This window comes from Ricinus communis, chromosome 6 (genome assembly GCF_019578655.1).
Source record: "Ricinus communis isolate WT05 ecotype wild-type chromosome 6, ASM1957865v1, whole genome shotgun sequence".
Classification (NCBI taxonomy): domain Eukaryota; kingdom Viridiplantae; phylum Streptophyta; class Magnoliopsida; order Malpighiales; family Euphorbiaceae; genus Ricinus; species Ricinus communis.
This window is the reverse complement of record NC_063261.1, coordinates 25,432,992-25,450,845: the sequence shown is the minus strand read 5'-3', so window position 1 is coordinate 25,450,845 and position 17,854 is coordinate 25,432,992. Positions and strand designations below refer to the sequence as shown.

At 33.7% G+C, this 17,854-nt stretch overlaps 1 protein-coding gene across 1 annotated transcript; it reads left to right on the top strand.

Moving 5' to 3' along the window:
- The first annotated feature begins 14,867 nt into the window (after nt 1-14,867).
- LOC8268559 lies at nt 14,868-17,442 on the top strand. Its single transcript, XM_002530886.4, has 2 exons — nt 14,868-15,025; nt 16,797-17,442. The coding sequence occupies exons 1-2, from the start codon at nt 14,935-14,937 to the stop codon at nt 17,303-17,305; spliced, it is 600 nt and encodes a 199-aa protein (XP_002530932.1). The 5' UTR covers nt 14,868-14,934; the 3' UTR covers nt 17,306-17,442.
- The last annotated feature ends 412 nt before the right edge of the window (nt 17,443-17,854 follow it).

Genomic DNA, 17,854 nt, shown 5'->3' with positions numbered 1-17,854 from the left:
CACAACCTGAGTATACCATGCTTCAATTTGTGACACTACCAACTCCATCAGCAGCGGTCACAGTCCTCCACAATCAGTTTCTTGGAAGTTATGATCTTGTTATACGGCAACAAAAATAAGAATACTTTGACCGAAAATGTTGTTCGTTGAAAATAAAGGATCTAGAAAGACATTATTCCGCTATGTCTAAGCTTTATTATGTCATTGGAGGGCATGACGGTGATGATACGTTGAAGTATACTTTCATCACCTCATTACCAGATGAGATACAACCAGAGGTCAACAACATGATTGTTGCGACAAAGAAACCGGTCACCTCCATCACTCTTGGAGAAATTTGGCAATTCACTCTCTCTTCCATCAAGAGACTCTGTGACCAGCAAGAATAGTTCAGAAGGTTATCTCAGCGAGATTTGATAGTTCAAAAGGCCTGTAACAAAAATCATCTCAAGATTAAATGTAAGGCCTCAAACTGCGTCTGCTCCAATTATAAAAAGAAGATTGGGCATCATTTTCAAAAATACCCGCGCAGAAACGAAGAATTCAGAGAAAGAAAGACACGCTCAAAAGGGTTCAGATATTTTCGGAAAAAGCAGAATTAAGGCCACAAATCTGACATATGCTATATCTGCAGAAGAAAGGGACACTATGCTAAGAATTGTCCTTAGAATTCGGAAAAATCAGCAAGGATGATACAACAAGTCAGCATGTCTATGTCTCTTCCAGATTAATTTGAAGAGGATATAGAGTCACTTTTATCAGAACAGGATAATCTTACTCCAGAGAGTCTTTTTGGGATCGAGGCAGAATATTCAGACTCCATTGAATCCTCAGGAGAGTCCTCTTCAGACTCGGATGACAGCGAGATCCCAATATTAATGATCAGTCTCTCTTTAAGACAAGAAAAAGAAGAAGGTATCTTGAGAGATGTAATGCAGTATCCCTTCTCTCCATATCCACTTCCTGAGTTATCTCAACTTGCTACCAAAATTTCTCCAGTCCCCTATGTTCCTATACAAGTTTTGCCTTCAAAGTATGCAAAACCTTTTTCAGTTATAGCTTTCTTTGACACTGGAGCTCAAAGAAGCATGATGAATCCTAAAGTCCTTCCATCTGAATACTGGAAGCCTCATGATCAGTTTTTCAGAGCAGCAAATGGTCAAACCTTCAAGGCTACTCTGATCACAAAGTAGAAAATCGGGATACAGTTTTTTCATGATTGCGTGGTATGGATGCATATCATTGGTTCTGATCTTCCAAGTAAAGACCTCCTGATAGGGTTTGATGTTTATCATCAGGCTCAGAAGCTCCAGATTCTTCCCAATGGTATAAAATTCAAGAGGCAATTTCGTCCATACACAGAAACCTTTAATCTATTCACTATAGCAGATACAGGTCCACCATTTTTACAATACACAGAGAAATTCCTTCTCTTTTGTCTAGAATCTCATTCACATTTCTAACATCCTCTTCCCCTGTGGAAAAATCTCCAGTTCTATATCAGCCTCCCTTTCAAGCTCAATGAAGATATCAACCCAACAAATGCCACACACCTAGAAATGTCTCCTACTGATCTAGCCCTTGCCAGATCAGAATGCTTGACTCTGTTACAACAAGGCCTCATTGAGCCCACAACCTCACAATGGGCCTGTCAAGCCTTTTATGTGGAAAATAGGTCTGAAAATATACGGGAAAAAAAGAGACTTGTTATAGACTACAAGCCTTTAAACCATTTCTTACAAGATAACAAATTTTCTCTCCCTCGAATCTCAAACCTTAAAGTCCATATCCAGAAGGCCCAGTTCTATTCCAAATTTGACCTCAAAGTGGGCTTTTGGCAATTGGGTATTCAGCCCTCAGAAAGATATAAAACAGCCTTTTGTATCCCAAATGCCCAGTATCAATGGACAGTCATGCCTTTTGGGCTCAAAACGGCTCCTTCACAATTTCAAAAGACCATGATAGAAATTTTTTGGCCTATCCTTTACTCCTCTTTGATCTACATTTATGACATTCTCCTATTCTCGGAAACAGCTGAGGAACATCATCAACTCCTGAAACAGTTCCTCGCTATTATTCAAAAATATGGCATTATGCTGTCAGAGAAAAAGAGTCTTATTGGCCGACAAGAAATAGAGTTTCTTGGCATGCATTTCAAAAACGGCCAATACACGTATGGTCCGCATCTGACAAAGGAGCTTGATTACTTCCCAGAAGAAAATCTCTCGGTAAAGCAAATTCAACAATTCCTTGGGATTCTCAATTATGTCAGAGAATCCATACCACACATGTCCAATTACACATGTCATCTTTCTAAGATGCTCAAAAAGGACCCTCCTCTTTGGGGGACAGAGCAGACAATAGATGTCTGAAAACTAAAAGAGTTGGTTCACAATCCTCCACCTCTCACTATCCCATCCACAGGAGATCTTATCCTTCGCATGATGCGTCCGATTATGCGGGGCCATCCTCCTTGAAAATCTCAATGGTAAAGAACAACTGTGTGGTTACGCATCAGGACAGTTTTCTTCTTCAGAAAAATATTACCACACAACCTACAAGGAGATCTTGGCAGTCAAATATGGGATAAAGAAGTTCGAGTTTTTTCTGATTGGACAGCACTTCCTGGTTCGGATGGATAATTCTTCTTTCCCAAAAATCCTTGAATCCAACCAAAAGACCTTACCAGAGCCTCAGTTATTGAGGTTAAAATCATGGTTCAGTAGGTATGATTTTGAAGTCCAGCATATAAAAGGAATGAGAAATCTCATCCTAGATTTCTTATCCAGACTCTCAAAACCACAAAATCAACCTATAGTCCTCCTCACCTCAACAGTCAATCTCCCTATAATCTTCATGGCCTCTTCGTCCTCCAAACCCACTCTGCAACCTCCCTCTCCACCAGATCTTCCCGCCAACCTCACAACTAGACAAGTCACTGATTTTGCCAGAAATATGATGTTTCATTATTTGGCAACTTTCCAACAAACCTTCTCACTACCTATTCAACCCAACTTCTTTTACCCAGATTGCCCTTGGTGTCTCATTTATCACCTTTCTCATACCCATCCACAGATTGAAAGTGAATTATAGTTTTTATGGTATCTTTCTATAATTTGTTATCATGCTATTGAAATACCCGTCATGGATCTTCTACACTTCTTCAATAATGAGACAAATTCTGGAACATATCCATGGATATACCTTACATGGTTCAAAATCCCGTAACAATGGAAAAGGAAACTTCTTAAGGTTATTCATGATAACAGATTAATTACAGACAATAATCCCAAGGCTTCAGGATATCATGCCATTTTCATCCTCCACAGGCCTTACCTTCAGTTCTCAAGAGACACTTATGCAACTCAAAACATCTGTCATTATTGGAGGACGTTTGAAGTACCTTTGCATCTTGCTCCTCCAACAATTACAAGGGATCTAAAGCAGGCTCTGCAACTAAGAAATGAGTTAGGGACGACTGATGTCTCTACACCATTAGTCTGCACTTATAATGGACATCTATGGACTGAAACTGAACACCCCATTATTGAATATTCCACTTTTCCCATACTTCCAACTCCACTAGATGATCTGGATCTGACCAATGAACAGAAGGATGCCATCATGCAAGATTCTCAACCTCTGGATGACGATGACTATGACAGTGTTTTCTAAATTAGTGGTTTGTGCGCTGGACGTGAAGACAAGCCTTCTCCTCAATAATAATATGTAATAAAAGATGAAGTGTCAAATTCATCTTTCAGTGCATTATTTTTTATCTTTCACATGTGTAAAGTAAGTGCATTATTAAGACTTGTCGTCTTAATATGCATGTGAGTGAGCTGTCAGTATATTATTAGACTTATCTTTTGTAAGTGGAAAATCACATCTCTTCCTCTAAGGAAGACATGTGTCAAAGATAAGATTCCCACCTTATATTTTTCTGTCATTTTTTATTTACACTCCTCTATAAGAGGAGAAGTCGATAGGTAATGAAAGATAGGCAAGTTTTCCTTTCATCTATGAGTATAATATTCTTCTCTCTCATGGCTTTCTAAATTTCTTCCTTCTCTTCTTCTCGATCCATTGGCAATGAACTAATTGCTTGCACGATCTATTCTTCTATGATCCAAAACGGCTAACTCGACTATAAGAATCCAAAAGAGCAGAAAGACCTCACATGGCGAGGTGCCTCTATACGGTCTTAGCTTGAGAATTTCTCCTGTCTTGAGTTTACAGCATGAGGATTATAGGATGAACAGCTCTCGGCTCCCATTTGGCCAAAATGGGAGCCGTTTTGAGCCCAAAAGGTATGACTGTCCATTGATACTGGGCATTTGGGATACAAAAGGTTGTTTTGTATCTTTCTGAGGGCTGAATACCCAATTGCCAAAAGCCCGCTTTGAGGTCAAATTTGGAATAGAACTGGGCCTTCTGGATATTGACTTTAAGGTTCGAGATTCGAGGGAGAGGAAATTTGTTATCTTATAAGAAATGGTTTAAAGGCTTGTAGTCTATAACAAGTCTCTTTTTTCCCCGTATCTTTTCAGACCTTTTTTCCACATAAAAGGCTTGACAGGCTCATTGTGAGGTTGTGGGCTCAATGAGGCCTTGTTGTAACAGAGTCAAGCATTCTGATCTGGCAAGGGCTAGATCAGTAGGAGACATTCCTAGGTGTGTGGCCCTTGTTGGGTTGATATCTTCATTGAGCTTGAAAGGGAGGCTGATATAGAACTGAGGATTTTTCCACAGGGGAAGAGGATGTTGAAAATGTGAATGGGATTCTAGACAAAAGAGAAGGAATTTCTCTGTGTATTGTAAAAATGGTGGACCTGTATCTGCTATAGTGAATAGATTAAAGGTTTCTGTGTATGGACGAAATTGCCTCTTGAATTTTATACCATTGGGAAGAATCTGGAGCTTCTGAGCCTGATGATAAACATCAAACCCTATCAGGAGGTCTTTACTTGGAAGATCAGAACCAACGATATGCGTCCATACCACGCAATCATAAAAAAACTGTATCCCGATTTTCTGCTTTGTGATCAGAGTAGTCTTGAAGGTTTGACCATTTACTGCTCTGAAAAACTGATCATGAGGCTTCCAGTATTCAGATGGAAGGACTTCGGGATTCGTCATGCTTCTTTGAGCTCCAGTGTCAAAAAAAGCTATAACTGAAACAGGTTTTCCATACTTTGAAGGCAAAACTTGTATAGGAACATAGGGGACTGGAGAAATTTTGGTAGCAAGCTGAGATAACTCAGGAAGTGGATATGGAGAGAAGGGATACTGCATTACATCTCTCAAGATATCTTCTTCTTTTTCTTGTCTCAAAGAGAGACTGATCATTAATATTGGGATCTCGCTGTCATCCGAGTCTAAAGAGGACTCTCTTGAGGATTCAGTGGAGTCTGAATATTCTGCCTCGATCCCAAAAAGACTCTCTAGAGTAAGATTATTCTGTTCTGATAGAAGCGACTCTATATCCTCTTCAAATGAATCTGGAAGAGACATAGACATGCTGACTTGTTGTATCATCCTTGCTGATTTTTCTGGATTCTGAGGACAATTCTTAGCATAGTGTTCCTTTCTTCTGCAGATATAGCATCTGTCAGATTTGTGGCATTGATTCTGGTTTTTTCGGAAATATCTGAACCCTTTTGAGTGCATCTTTCTTTCTCTGAATTCTTTGTTTCTGCGCGGGTATTTTTGAAAATGATGCTCAATCTTCTTTTTATGGTTGGAGCATACGCAGTTTGAGGCCTTGCATTTAATCTTGAGATGATTTTTGTTACAGGCCTTTGGAACTATCAAATCTCGTTGAGATAACCTTCTGAACTTGCTGGTCACAAAGTCTCTTGATGGAAGAGAGAGTGAATTGCCAAATTTCTCCAAGAGTGATGGAGGTGACCGGTTTCTTTGTCGCAGCAATCATGTTGTTGACCTCTGGTTGTATCTCATCTGGTAATGAGGACATTCTCGGCTCCCATTTTGGTATCAGAGCCTTGGTGACAGAGAAAAGAAACCCAACTATCATGACTTCAGAGATTACTACTCACACTTCTACTCTACAACTCTCTCCTTCTTGCAGAAAAACCATATCCAATAAGATTGACCATCTTATGGAGATTTCTCATATTCCTGAGAATTTCCAAATTGAAAACACTCTTGTACCCATCATGAACCCATACAATATCTTCAAAAAATAAAATTTTGTTAAGAAAACCTTCAACCAAATCATCCACAAACAACCCTTATCTGTTAAAGAATATGTTCAATCTTCCTCCCTTTCTCAATGTTCTCTCACTGCTACCACTCAGGAGCAGTATGTTACCCTTGAGATCCCAACTTCTTTCATAGAACAATGGAGGAAACAGGGATATACGCATCTCTATATCGGAGCTGTCAGACTAGTTATCTCATATCATGGTAGGATGGGTCTACTGGTTACGGCCCATATGTCGCTGCTGGACACCAGATATCTTAAGTACGAACATGCAGTAATTGGCACGATAGTCACAACACTTAACAGCCTCTATAATCAGTTTCTTGGAAGTTATGATCTTGTTGTACGGCAATAAAAACAAGAATACTTTGACCGAAAATGTTGTTCGTTGAAAATAAAGGATCTGGAGGGCATGACGATGATGATACGTTGAAGTATACTTTCATCACCTCATTACCAGATGAGATACAACCAGAGGTCAACAACATGATTGCTGCGACAAAGAAACCGGTCACCTCCATCACTCTTGGAGAAATTTGGCAATTCACTCTCTCTTCCATCAAGAGACTCTGTGACCAGCAAGAATTGTTCAGAAGGTTATCTCAGCGAGATTTGATAGTTCAAAAGGCCTGTAACAAAAATCATCTCAATATTAAATGCAAGGCCTCAAACTGTGTCTGCTCCAACCATAAAAAAAAGATTGGGCATCATTTTCAAAAATACCCGCGCAGAAACAAAGAATTCAGAGAAAGAAAGATGCGCTCAAAAGGGTTCAGATATTTCTGGAAAAAGCGGAATCAAGGCCACAAATCTGACAGATGCTATATCTGCAGAAGAAAGGGACACTATGCTAAGAATTGTCCCCAGAATCCGAAAAAATCAGCAAGGATGATACAACAAGTCAGCATGTCTATGTCTTTTCCAGATTCATTTGAAGAGGATATAGAGTCACTTCTATCATAACAGGATAATCTTACTCCAGAGAGTCTTTTTGGGATCGAGGCAGAATATTCAAACTCCACTGAATCCTCAGGAGAGTCCATTTCAGACTCGGATGACAGCAAGATCCCAATATTAATGATCAGTCTCTCTTTGAGACAAGAAAAAGAAGAAGATATCTTGAGAGATGTAATGCAGTATCCCTTCTCTCCATATCCACTTTCTGAGTTATCTCAGCTTGCTACCAAAATTCCTCCAGTCCCTTATGTTCCTATACAAGTTTTGCCTTCAAAGTATGCAAAACCTGTTTCAGTTATAGCTTCCTTTGACACTGGAGCTCAAAGAAGCATGATGAATCCCGAAGTCCTTCCATCTGAATACTGGAAGCCTCATGATCAGTTTTTCAGAGCAGCAAATGGTCAAACCTTCAAGACTACTCTGATCACAAAGCAGAAAATCGGGATACAGTTTTTTCATGATTGCGTGGTATGGACGCATATCATTAGTTCTGATCTTCCAAGTAAAGACCTTCTGATAGGGTTTGATGTTTATCATCAGGCTCAGAAGCTCCAGATTCTTCCCAATGGTATAAAATTCAAGAGGCAAGTTTTCCTTTCATCTATGAGCTTAATATTCTTCTCTCTCATGGCTTTCTAAATTTCTTCCTTCTCTTCTTCTCGATCCATTGGCAATGAACTAATTGCTTGCACGATATGTTCTTCTATGATCCAAAAGGGCTAACTCGGCTATAAGAATCTAAAAGAGCAGAAAGACCTCACATGGCGAGGTGCCTCTATACAGTCTTAGCTTGAGGATTTCTCCTGCCTTGAGTTTACAGCATGAGGATTATAGGATGAACAGCTTAAAAATTCAAACATTTGTCTCTTTTTATAAATTTGGTCAATCATTTAAATTTTTACTCAAATGTCTTATTTAGCTAATTGATTGCAATCGCAGCTAAATTAAAATCACGGTCAAAATTGAATGCTACCCTCTTAACTTTATATACTAATCTCTTTTACTTTACTAATATCGTTTGCTTCTTAAAATAAAAATACATAAAAATTACGATGAAAATGAGAAAAAAATTATCTCATCCTTCATTCTTCCTCTTGATTCATGATTTTCACTTGTCATTCACTTTCATGTTTATCTATAACCTGACCTTGGTAACTCGTGTGTGATTGTAAATATATATATAGCAGTGATGTGTAAATTATTGATAATGACGCGTCACCCTATTTTGATTGAGATTTTAATTTGACTATAATTACAATCAATTAGCCAAATCAGACCGTTTAAGTAAAAATTAAAAGGATGGACCAAATTCACAATTGAACATAAATGTTTGGATTTTTTGTGTTATTAGGCCAATAATAAAATATATAGAAACTTGTAGTGGATAATTACAATAAGGATAAAGAGTGAAAGCATCTCCAGTGCTCTTTATTTTAAAAATCATGTCATAAAATAATATTTCATTACATTTTTTATTCTTTAAATATAAAGTAGAGAGTTGGTTTAGCTTTCTATATATGGAGAGTCAAATTTCACTCTCTACTTTATATTTAATAAATACACAATAAATTTCTATGGGCTTGATTAATTAATATTACAGTTCTTATTTTTCTATTAGTAAAAAAAAGGAAAGAGAAATAAAACCATAATACTTATAGAATAAAAATAAAATAATGAATAAAGTATAAAGAGTTCATTGGACTTAGAGCATTTTCAAAGGGCTCTTTATATAAGCTAAACTCTTTACTATAAAGTGTCATTCAATAAAACAAGACTCCAAAATACACCCTTTATTTTTAAAATATAAAGTAGAGAGTGACTTTGGCTATTTGCATTAGAGAGCCAAATTTCACTCTTTATCATTCTTGTAATTAATACACTACAAGTTCCTATATAGTTTATTAATTAATATCTCTTATTTTTGAGGTTTTTTTCTTCAAAAATGATTTTTTTTCTTTTCCTCTCACAATAGTCATGTATTCAAATAGCATTTTTCATTTTCTTTCTACAACTGTAATTTGATTTCAAGATTTCTATATATTCATGCTTTGTTTTCTTTTCTTTAAACTATGGAATTTCAAATTGGTAATGACTCCTTTGAGAATTCTTAATTTTCAATCCAACTTCCAAACTCTGATAATATTTCTGTTTTCACCAATACTCAAGAATTTCACTTATCTACTTTAGTTGAATCTAATTCTAAAAGCTCACGTGGTGGCAACTTTACTGTAGAAGAAGATCTTCTCATCATGTCAGCATAGCTTAATATTAGTTTAGATATTGTGCAAGAAAATTAATAGAAACATAAAGTATATTGGGCATGATTGCAGGAGTACTTTCATAGGTACAAAACTTTTGAATCTGAACGAATACAAGTTCCTTTGATGAGCCCTTGGTCAATAATTCAGTTAGCTACAAGCAAATTCCGTGGATGCTATGCTCAAATTGAATCTAGACACCAAAGTGGTATTAATGACCAAGAAAAAGTATTTAACATTTTATATTTTATAAATATATTTATATTATTTTAGATTCTTTAGTTTGTATTTCTTTTCTTTTCTAGACTGCTAAAGCAAAACTCTTATACCAAGAACTAAATAATGGTAAATCTCTATTCCAATTTGAACATTGTTGAGATTTGTTAAGACTTCAGCCAAAATGGATGGAAGATTGCCAAAAGAAAAAACTAGCAAAACACAAGTACAAAAGTCCTTATATTTACTCCTACTTCAGAAACTCAAGTGAATTTTGAAGATGACAATATTACAAGATCTAACTTTATGGACTTAGAGAGACCACTTGAAAGGAAAGCTGAAAAAGATAGAAAGAAAAGGAAGGGCAAAGATTTGAAAAATGACTCAATTTCCTACGTGAACTTATTATAAGAAATGAGAGGAAAAAAAACAATTCAAGAAAAAGAAATTATAATTATTTGAACGGGCATATGCTCAAGGACAAGAGAGGCTTACCTATGAGTAAGAAAAACTTTGATTAGAACAAATGAAAGAAGATGAAAGGATAATAGCTATAGATACAATAGGGATGCCTTAAAATGCTTGCAAATTTTTATATTCAAAGCCAGAAAGAAAATTTTGAAAGGAGATCTAACAATAATAAATTCTACTAACTGATTAGATCTGTTAGTTTATTGCTGAATCAAAAAGAAAATGTATTTTTATGTTTATGCATGACTAGTTTTGTTGTCTATGCATGTCTAGTTTTAAATTGCTACTTTTATTTTTCAAACCATTTTCTTTATCATTTCTTTAAAAAAAAATTAACTGATTTTAACTCCTAATTCTATTGCAGCCTCAATTATCTCAATTCTCACAAGTTGTCAGTTGCTTAACTTATAAGTCCTTTTTTAAAAAATAATTATTTTACTATTTTTTATTTTTACACATGACAAGCAATGACAACACCGATCAAATTAAAACAGAAACTTGACCTTCAGATAATCAAAATACAAATTAACTAGGATTAGTTTGCTCCAACCTGATTGTCTAATGTATCAATCAAGAAAAAAAAAAGAGTTTTTTTTCACTTTCATTAACTAAAAACAGAATATCGATTAAGAACAAAATAATAACATAATACATTATCTTAGTTTATCCATTGATAATTCTTTATTATATATCTCTCATGTATCTTCTATATATGCTCAATTAGATCTTGTTGTAGTTAAGAATGAATGTCTCTATCTCTAATGCGATGATGACATTGAATAAATTCCTTAAGCTCCACCATATGCTCATGTGAAATTGATATGTTTGGAATAGCATCAACTGCATCATAGTTAAAATCTAAATCTTTAATATGTCTTTCATCTTCAACAATCTTATTGTGTAATATGATGCAAGCTTTCATAATGTCTTTAAGAGTTTCATGATGCCAAAAACGTGTTGGTCCATGCATAGTGAAAAGTTGTGCTTGTAATACCCTAAATGCTCGTTCTACATCTTTTCTTGTCGACTCTTGAGCTGTAGCAAACTGTCTGTGCTTATTACTTTATGGAAATGGAATCGTTTTCACAAAATTTGACCATGGAGAATATATACTATCAGTAAGGTAGTATCCTATTGTATAATCATGACCATTAATTGAATAGTTGATTGGTAGAGCATGTCCTTCAGCAAGATCTGTAAAGAAAAATGATCGCTCTAGAACATTTATGTCATTATGTGATCCAGGTAGTCCAAAGAATGCATATCATATCCAAAGATTATAAGAAGCTATAGCTTGAAGGATTATAGTTGGTTCATGAATTTGGCTGACATACATCCCTTTCCAAGCAACTAAATGCTTCATAACATTCCAGGAAAACCACGGCTAACACCTTCTTTTAACGATCTACCAATATCAATTTTGTTTTGAGATCTCATGTATTTCTCTAAAAAAATTAAAACTATTACTTTAACAATTTTTTCGAGACTTTCAATAGCAGTGCTTTCACCAATCCTTATATATTCATCAACATAATTCCTTGCAACCCCATATGCAAGCATCCTTGTTGCAGCAGTGATTTTTTGGAGAGAAGACAAACCAAGAAATTCAACAGTATCTCTTTTTTAAACAAAATATGGGTCATGAACTTCTAAAGCATGAATACGAAGAAAAAGAAATCGACTCATTCGAAATCTCCTTCAAAATAAATTTGGAGAATATACAAGATTGTCTCCAAAGTAGTCATGAAAAAGCTTGTGATGACCTTGAACTCTATCATGCCATATATAGGCAATGCCCATAAACTGAATCATAATATAGTATTGTCCTTCTTCTTTTTTTGAGCAATATAGTAGGTATTGCCATCTCTAAATCATCATCCGATTCAAAATCATCAAGCATAGTAATTAGTAAATAAGTAGAAAGCATGATGTACTAGAAAAAAGAGTTACAAAAATTTTATAATAAGTTGGATGTGAATATGAAATGAATGGTTGAATTTATTAAAGTAATAGATGGAGAGTAATGAAATAAAAGGAGAGAATTCTAATAAAAGGAAAAGAGGGACAAATCGAAATATTAATATTTATGAATAAAACAAAATAGAGATGAAAATATAAAGAGTCCATCGGACTCAAGTAAAATTTCACACTCTTTACAAGTAAATATGCTCTTTTTTAAATAAAAAATACTCATTAAAATAAAGAGCACCATTGGGATGCTCTTAAATAAAATATTTTACTTTTTATATTTGAATATTTCTTAAAATGTTTATAAAACTTACTCTTTAAAATAAAAAGCACCATTGGGGATGTTCTGAGATTTGACTCTCCAAATATAGAGAGTCAAATCCACTCTTTATTTTATATTAAAAAAATAAAGAGTGTCTTGGAATCTTATTTTATTGAATGGCTCTTTATAATAAAGAGTTTAGCTCTTATAATGAATCCTTTGAAGATGCTCATAGGTTAATTAAAACTTTAAGAAATAAGTGATTTTAGAGGATGATTTTTTTTTAAAATCTATAAATTTAGATTATTTTTTCTGCTATAATAAATATATGTTAAATTCATAAATATTATAAAATCTCTCATTTAGAATTTTTTTTTTTTCAATCCAAATGACTCCTAGGTGTTCTCTTTAAGGTTTTGTTATATGGGATACTTATTTTTCAGTGAGGATGACAACTATTTATAAATTTGATAAGTTATTAAAGGTAAATAAAACCTCTCAAAGTTAGAAATTGATTTCAGCATGTCTTTGTTTAAGTTTGACCAAAATTTTATAAATTTTTATTATTAATTAAAACTAAAAATTTATATTTTTTAATAATTTAATAATTTATTTTAAATTTAAAAAATAAATACTCATGCTTTCTAACATCTTCCCATAACAATTTTTAAAGATTTTATTAGAAATCCAATTAAAATTGGAAGAGTTTTGTTTTACGAAATGAAACTTAGGGATGATGTCAAGAATTGGACTAAAAGCTAGGGACCGTGAGTGTAACTTATCCTTCAAGTTTTGGTGTTGAATGAGAATATTCCAGAAGAAAAGGAAGAAGGAACATGTGACAAGAAAACGAATGAGCAACACGTCCTTCTAAAAAATATAAAAACAAAAAAGAAACAGGTCGGAAAGGCCTCGTTTTATTTGGATAATAGGATCAATTCTTATTGAACAGTAGGGTTGGCCACGGGCCGGTTCAAAATTGAACCTAACTAGAACCGGATAATTTTAAAATTAGTTTGGAATGAAACTGGAGTCGAACCGGCATGGAATTATTAGGGTCGATTTAGAGTTGATTCTGCTTTAGATAGAACGACTGGCAATCTCGGCTTCAAACCAGCAAAACTAGAAAACTAATTAAATTAATAATTAATTATATAAAATTCTTATTTTGTATTTGAAATAAAGAAAAGTCATTCGATATTGATTTTATGGCTCATCTTTATTTAATAAAGAGTTTAATATATTTAAAAATATTTCAAAAATATATATTAACGGTGAATTACTATTTTTAAATATTATTTAAGTTTATCCAGCTTTATTAGCATTGATAGATTCTTTTTATCTCGTATTTAATATTTATATTAAGATAAAAATGTGCTTTCTAAAACATATAACTAAATTTTAGTTTGTTTTTAATCCCGAATTCACAATATCCAAAAGTTATGTATCAAAAAGCAATCATAAGATAAAAGAAAGAGTAAATCATTATGACCCTGTGAGGTTATATAAAATACATAAGTTAAATTCTTATTTTTCAATAATATATTATAACTTTCTTGAAAATTATTTTGATATACTTTTTATTTTTCATTAAATTTTTTAAAAATATTCTATTACTCAAAACATATAAACTTTTAATATTATAAAAATTTCTTCGACTTATATTACAATTTCTTGCTCGTTCAATAGATTCTTAAATCTTAAAATTTTATTTTTTTATCAACTAGTGAAATATATTTAACATAACAAGATAAATGACAATAAATATTTATTATATTTTTTGATTTCTTATAAATAACTATAATAAGAACTTCAATATCTCATATTATGATAATGAAATCTTTAATAGTTATTTAGATTTAAAAAATAAAATAAACACGATAAGTTTATTGATATATTTTTAAAATCAAATTAAATAATTTGTTATAGACTCTTTATAATTTATTAAGTTATTAAAATGTTAGTAAATTTAGTTTCATATTACAATATTAAAATAATCAATAAAGTTATAAGTGTCTTTTTATAATATTTGATATAAGTTTTTTTTTGATATTATATATATATTTTTAAGTGAAATAAAGTTTAAATGATAAAAATATAATTGCAGATATTTTGTTAATATCAATATCAATATCATTAAATATAATTATTATTAAGTTATCATAATCATAATTTACTTTGAAGATATAACAAAACTTTCATTTTTAATTATCCTTTTAACTCTCATAAATTTGATACTTAGTAACATAGCACAACAAGGAGTCGTAGTAATTCATTTTATAAAATTTAATAACATTTTAAGAATAAATTTGTCTGTTAACAAAATGGATAAAGAATATTTAACTAAACTTTGAGAAAATTATGACGTATTACTAAAAACATTAAAGGATGGACTTATATTTTTCACATAAAGTATGGGCCAAATTGAAAAACTACCGCCCCTTCTATTATTCATATAAGACTTTCACCCCTAATTAAAACTTATAGGTCAATGTCACCCCTAATCTTTCGTTTTATATATAAGATTGTTTAGTTTGTTCCAGGCAGTAGCCTGCGAGCTTGAACAGGAAGTACTCATGGCGGCAGCTAGAAACCTCTTGCAGATAAGACGAGTGCTCTCCGTCCTTACACATAATAACCAGCTCGGCACCTCTTCTTTTAATAAAGGTTAGTTCTTTGATATCTTGGTTTCTGTGTTTTAAAAGCTAGAGCTCTGTTTATAATTTTGTAGATTATTTGCTTCTTCTGAGTTCTATAACGAAGAAGGGGATATGGGTCTTTTGGAAATTCAATTAAAATCGACATGGCTATTGTGAATTTAATGATCTAGCGTAGCTTGAATTGTTTAGGAGCATAATGAAAGAAAAGTACAAGATGTGCAATTGTGCTGAGTTTGGTAGATCAAATTGAGAGCCTTTCCGAAGTTTAATGATCTTCTACAAGTTGCAAGTTTCTATGTTTGAGGTTGGATATCTCTAATATGTTAGTTTTGAGTCTAGCAAGTGAATGAGACCGTTCTCGTATAGTTGGATTAGATGGTTGAATTTGGAAAATGTTGAATGGCTTAGTTAATATACAAGAACATATATATCAGCACTTGCTACCATGGACTTGATTATGTGACATATCAATTACGTGTAACTTTGTCGATAAGAAATAAGATTTTTATGGAATTCATTAATTCTCTTTCTTTATCCTGTATTATGAGCCTTTTCATGTATTTTTCAAATCATGTGCTTGAATGCATAATCCATCTCCGCAGGTCCAGTTTCAAGTATAAAAGATAGTATTCCCTCAAAGTAACAAATAAAACGAATTTCAATTAGTTACACACTGTCAAGCTAGTTGTCTGTAATTTTTCTACTGTGCTTAGACTGTTCATTAGAAACAAGAAATTCTAATATATAAGCTCATTTTTCTTGTAAGTTTAGTGGGCAATGGTTAACTTGAACTCAGACAGATTTTGGGTCTTAGCCATGCTTCAGTCTTTAACTTATATTTTGACCAAGTGCGTGGTGACCGGTGAGTTCTTACGAACCTCAGATGAGCTGCTTATTGGTGATTTTATCTTAGTCAGCTGCTCATGTAGTCAACCATCTCAGCTTAAACCATTATACTTAGGATTGACAAAGCTTATAATAAGCAAAGCATTTGAATGCTATAATTTAACTTATGCCACTTTGTAGTTTAAAAAGTTAATTGTTTTCTCATTTGATTGGGCCCCTATCAAAGGTTTATCATATTAGGGTGGATTTGAAGTTCGAATGAGCTTTTGTACCATAAGCATTATCGACGTTTGGCCATATATTAAACACTTAGTTAAGTCTAGAGCGAGGAAGGAAATTGCACTACTGTTTAAACTTGGTGATCATTGTACAGACAATAACAGTATAATGATTTTTAGCCATATAACGATTTTTTGACTGATCACATCCTCATAGTATCTGTCAATGAAAATTTAAGTTGATGACAAGTATGCAAACTTTGGAACTTCCTTACAGAATTAGTTATTAACCCTTAAGGTTTAACCATGTTAAGAAACCAAATTAGATGAGAGCACGATATATTGTAGACACTGATGAAGTAGGAACTCTCTAAATGCTTTAGAGCAAAGATGAGCAATTTATAGATGACTAAGGTACTTCATACTGGGTGTAGGTGGGATGTCGGAGACTGCACGTTCATGGGGATTGGGTAAATTAGGAAAGACAAGATATAGAAATGGACTTTTAGCTGATATAATATAATGTACTTGGTTGTCTCTCTATCCGTGTGTGTGTATGCGCATGTGCATAGCATACATGCAAAAGAGCTTCTTACCTTCATAGTACTGGTATTCTTCCTTGATATTTATGCATTTTATTTGAAATTTGGGCAATCTTACTTTGTATCTTGGTTTTTTCTTTTTTTTTTTGATAAATGAAACTCTTGCTGACAGAACCAGCATGGCAATTTCTTCCTTCTACAACTTCAATCTTCGCTAGGAATGATTTTTATAGAAGAAGGTTTCAGACGCAATCAAATCCAGCCAGTCAACCAGAGGATTCACAAAATCATGAAAGCAGTTGTCCAAATCGTAATTGTGAGTCAGATAATGCTCCTTCCGATATAAACAGCAATGAAGATTCTCCTGTGAAGTATTCCGCTGTATCCAGCTTGAAAACATCACCAAGGCATGACCTTGCAATGATCTTTACCTGCAAGGTCTGTGAGACAAGATCTGTCAAGACAATTTGCCGTGAATCATACGAGAAAGGCGTGGTGGTGGCACGTTGTGGTGGCTGTAATAACCTACACCTGATAGCAGATCGCCTTGGATGGTTTGGAGAACCAGGAAGCATTGAGGACTTCCTGGCTGCCCGCGGGGAGGAAGTGAGAAAAGGTTCTACAGATACTCTTAATTTAACTCTCGAGGATTTAGCTGGAAACAAAATCTTGAAAGAGTAAATCATCTGCCAACAATACTTGAAAAAGAAATTAACACCCTAGGTTGTACTCAAATGGCATTCTGTTTAACCTGTTTTTCAATTTTCAATCACATAGTGATGTTCCTTGAAATGAAATTACAGAATGCATTGATTCAATTTTATGTTAGGAAGACTGCCAATAGTAATAGAGCAGCTAACCCCTTTTTTTTAATCAATAGAGCAGCTAACTTAATAGGTCAAGAAGTTCAAAATTATTTTAGTTCCCCCAACTGTGCAACGAACCCTCCAGATTTTATATAATTTTCTGATGCATTAGGTTATTGAATATCCAAATTGCTCCTCTCTTTTCAAACCTAAAAGCAATCAAGTGGGGCAGGCAATTCTTATGCCTTTTCTTAATTTTTTATAAATTCTTAATCCTTCATCATTTAGCCCTTAAATTTTCTGAACTTACACAATTGATATTTCCCCGAAACCCTAAAACATTAACGATAATAGAGCCATTGAGTACGCTAACTGCAACATTTTGCACAATTTCATATCCTGATGCTTTTACTGGATCCTTGAT

Bases quoted from the DNA above. Each gene is read 5' to 3' on its own strand.
- LOC8268559 (XM_002530886.4), top strand. From the start codon at position 14,935: ATGGCGGCAGCTAGAAACCTCTTGCAGATAAGACGAGTGCTCTCCGTC. The intron at 15,026-16,796 runs GTTAGTTCTTTG...TCTTGCTGACAG, and splicing joins CACCTCTTCTTTTAATAAAG to AACCAGCATGGCAATTTCTT.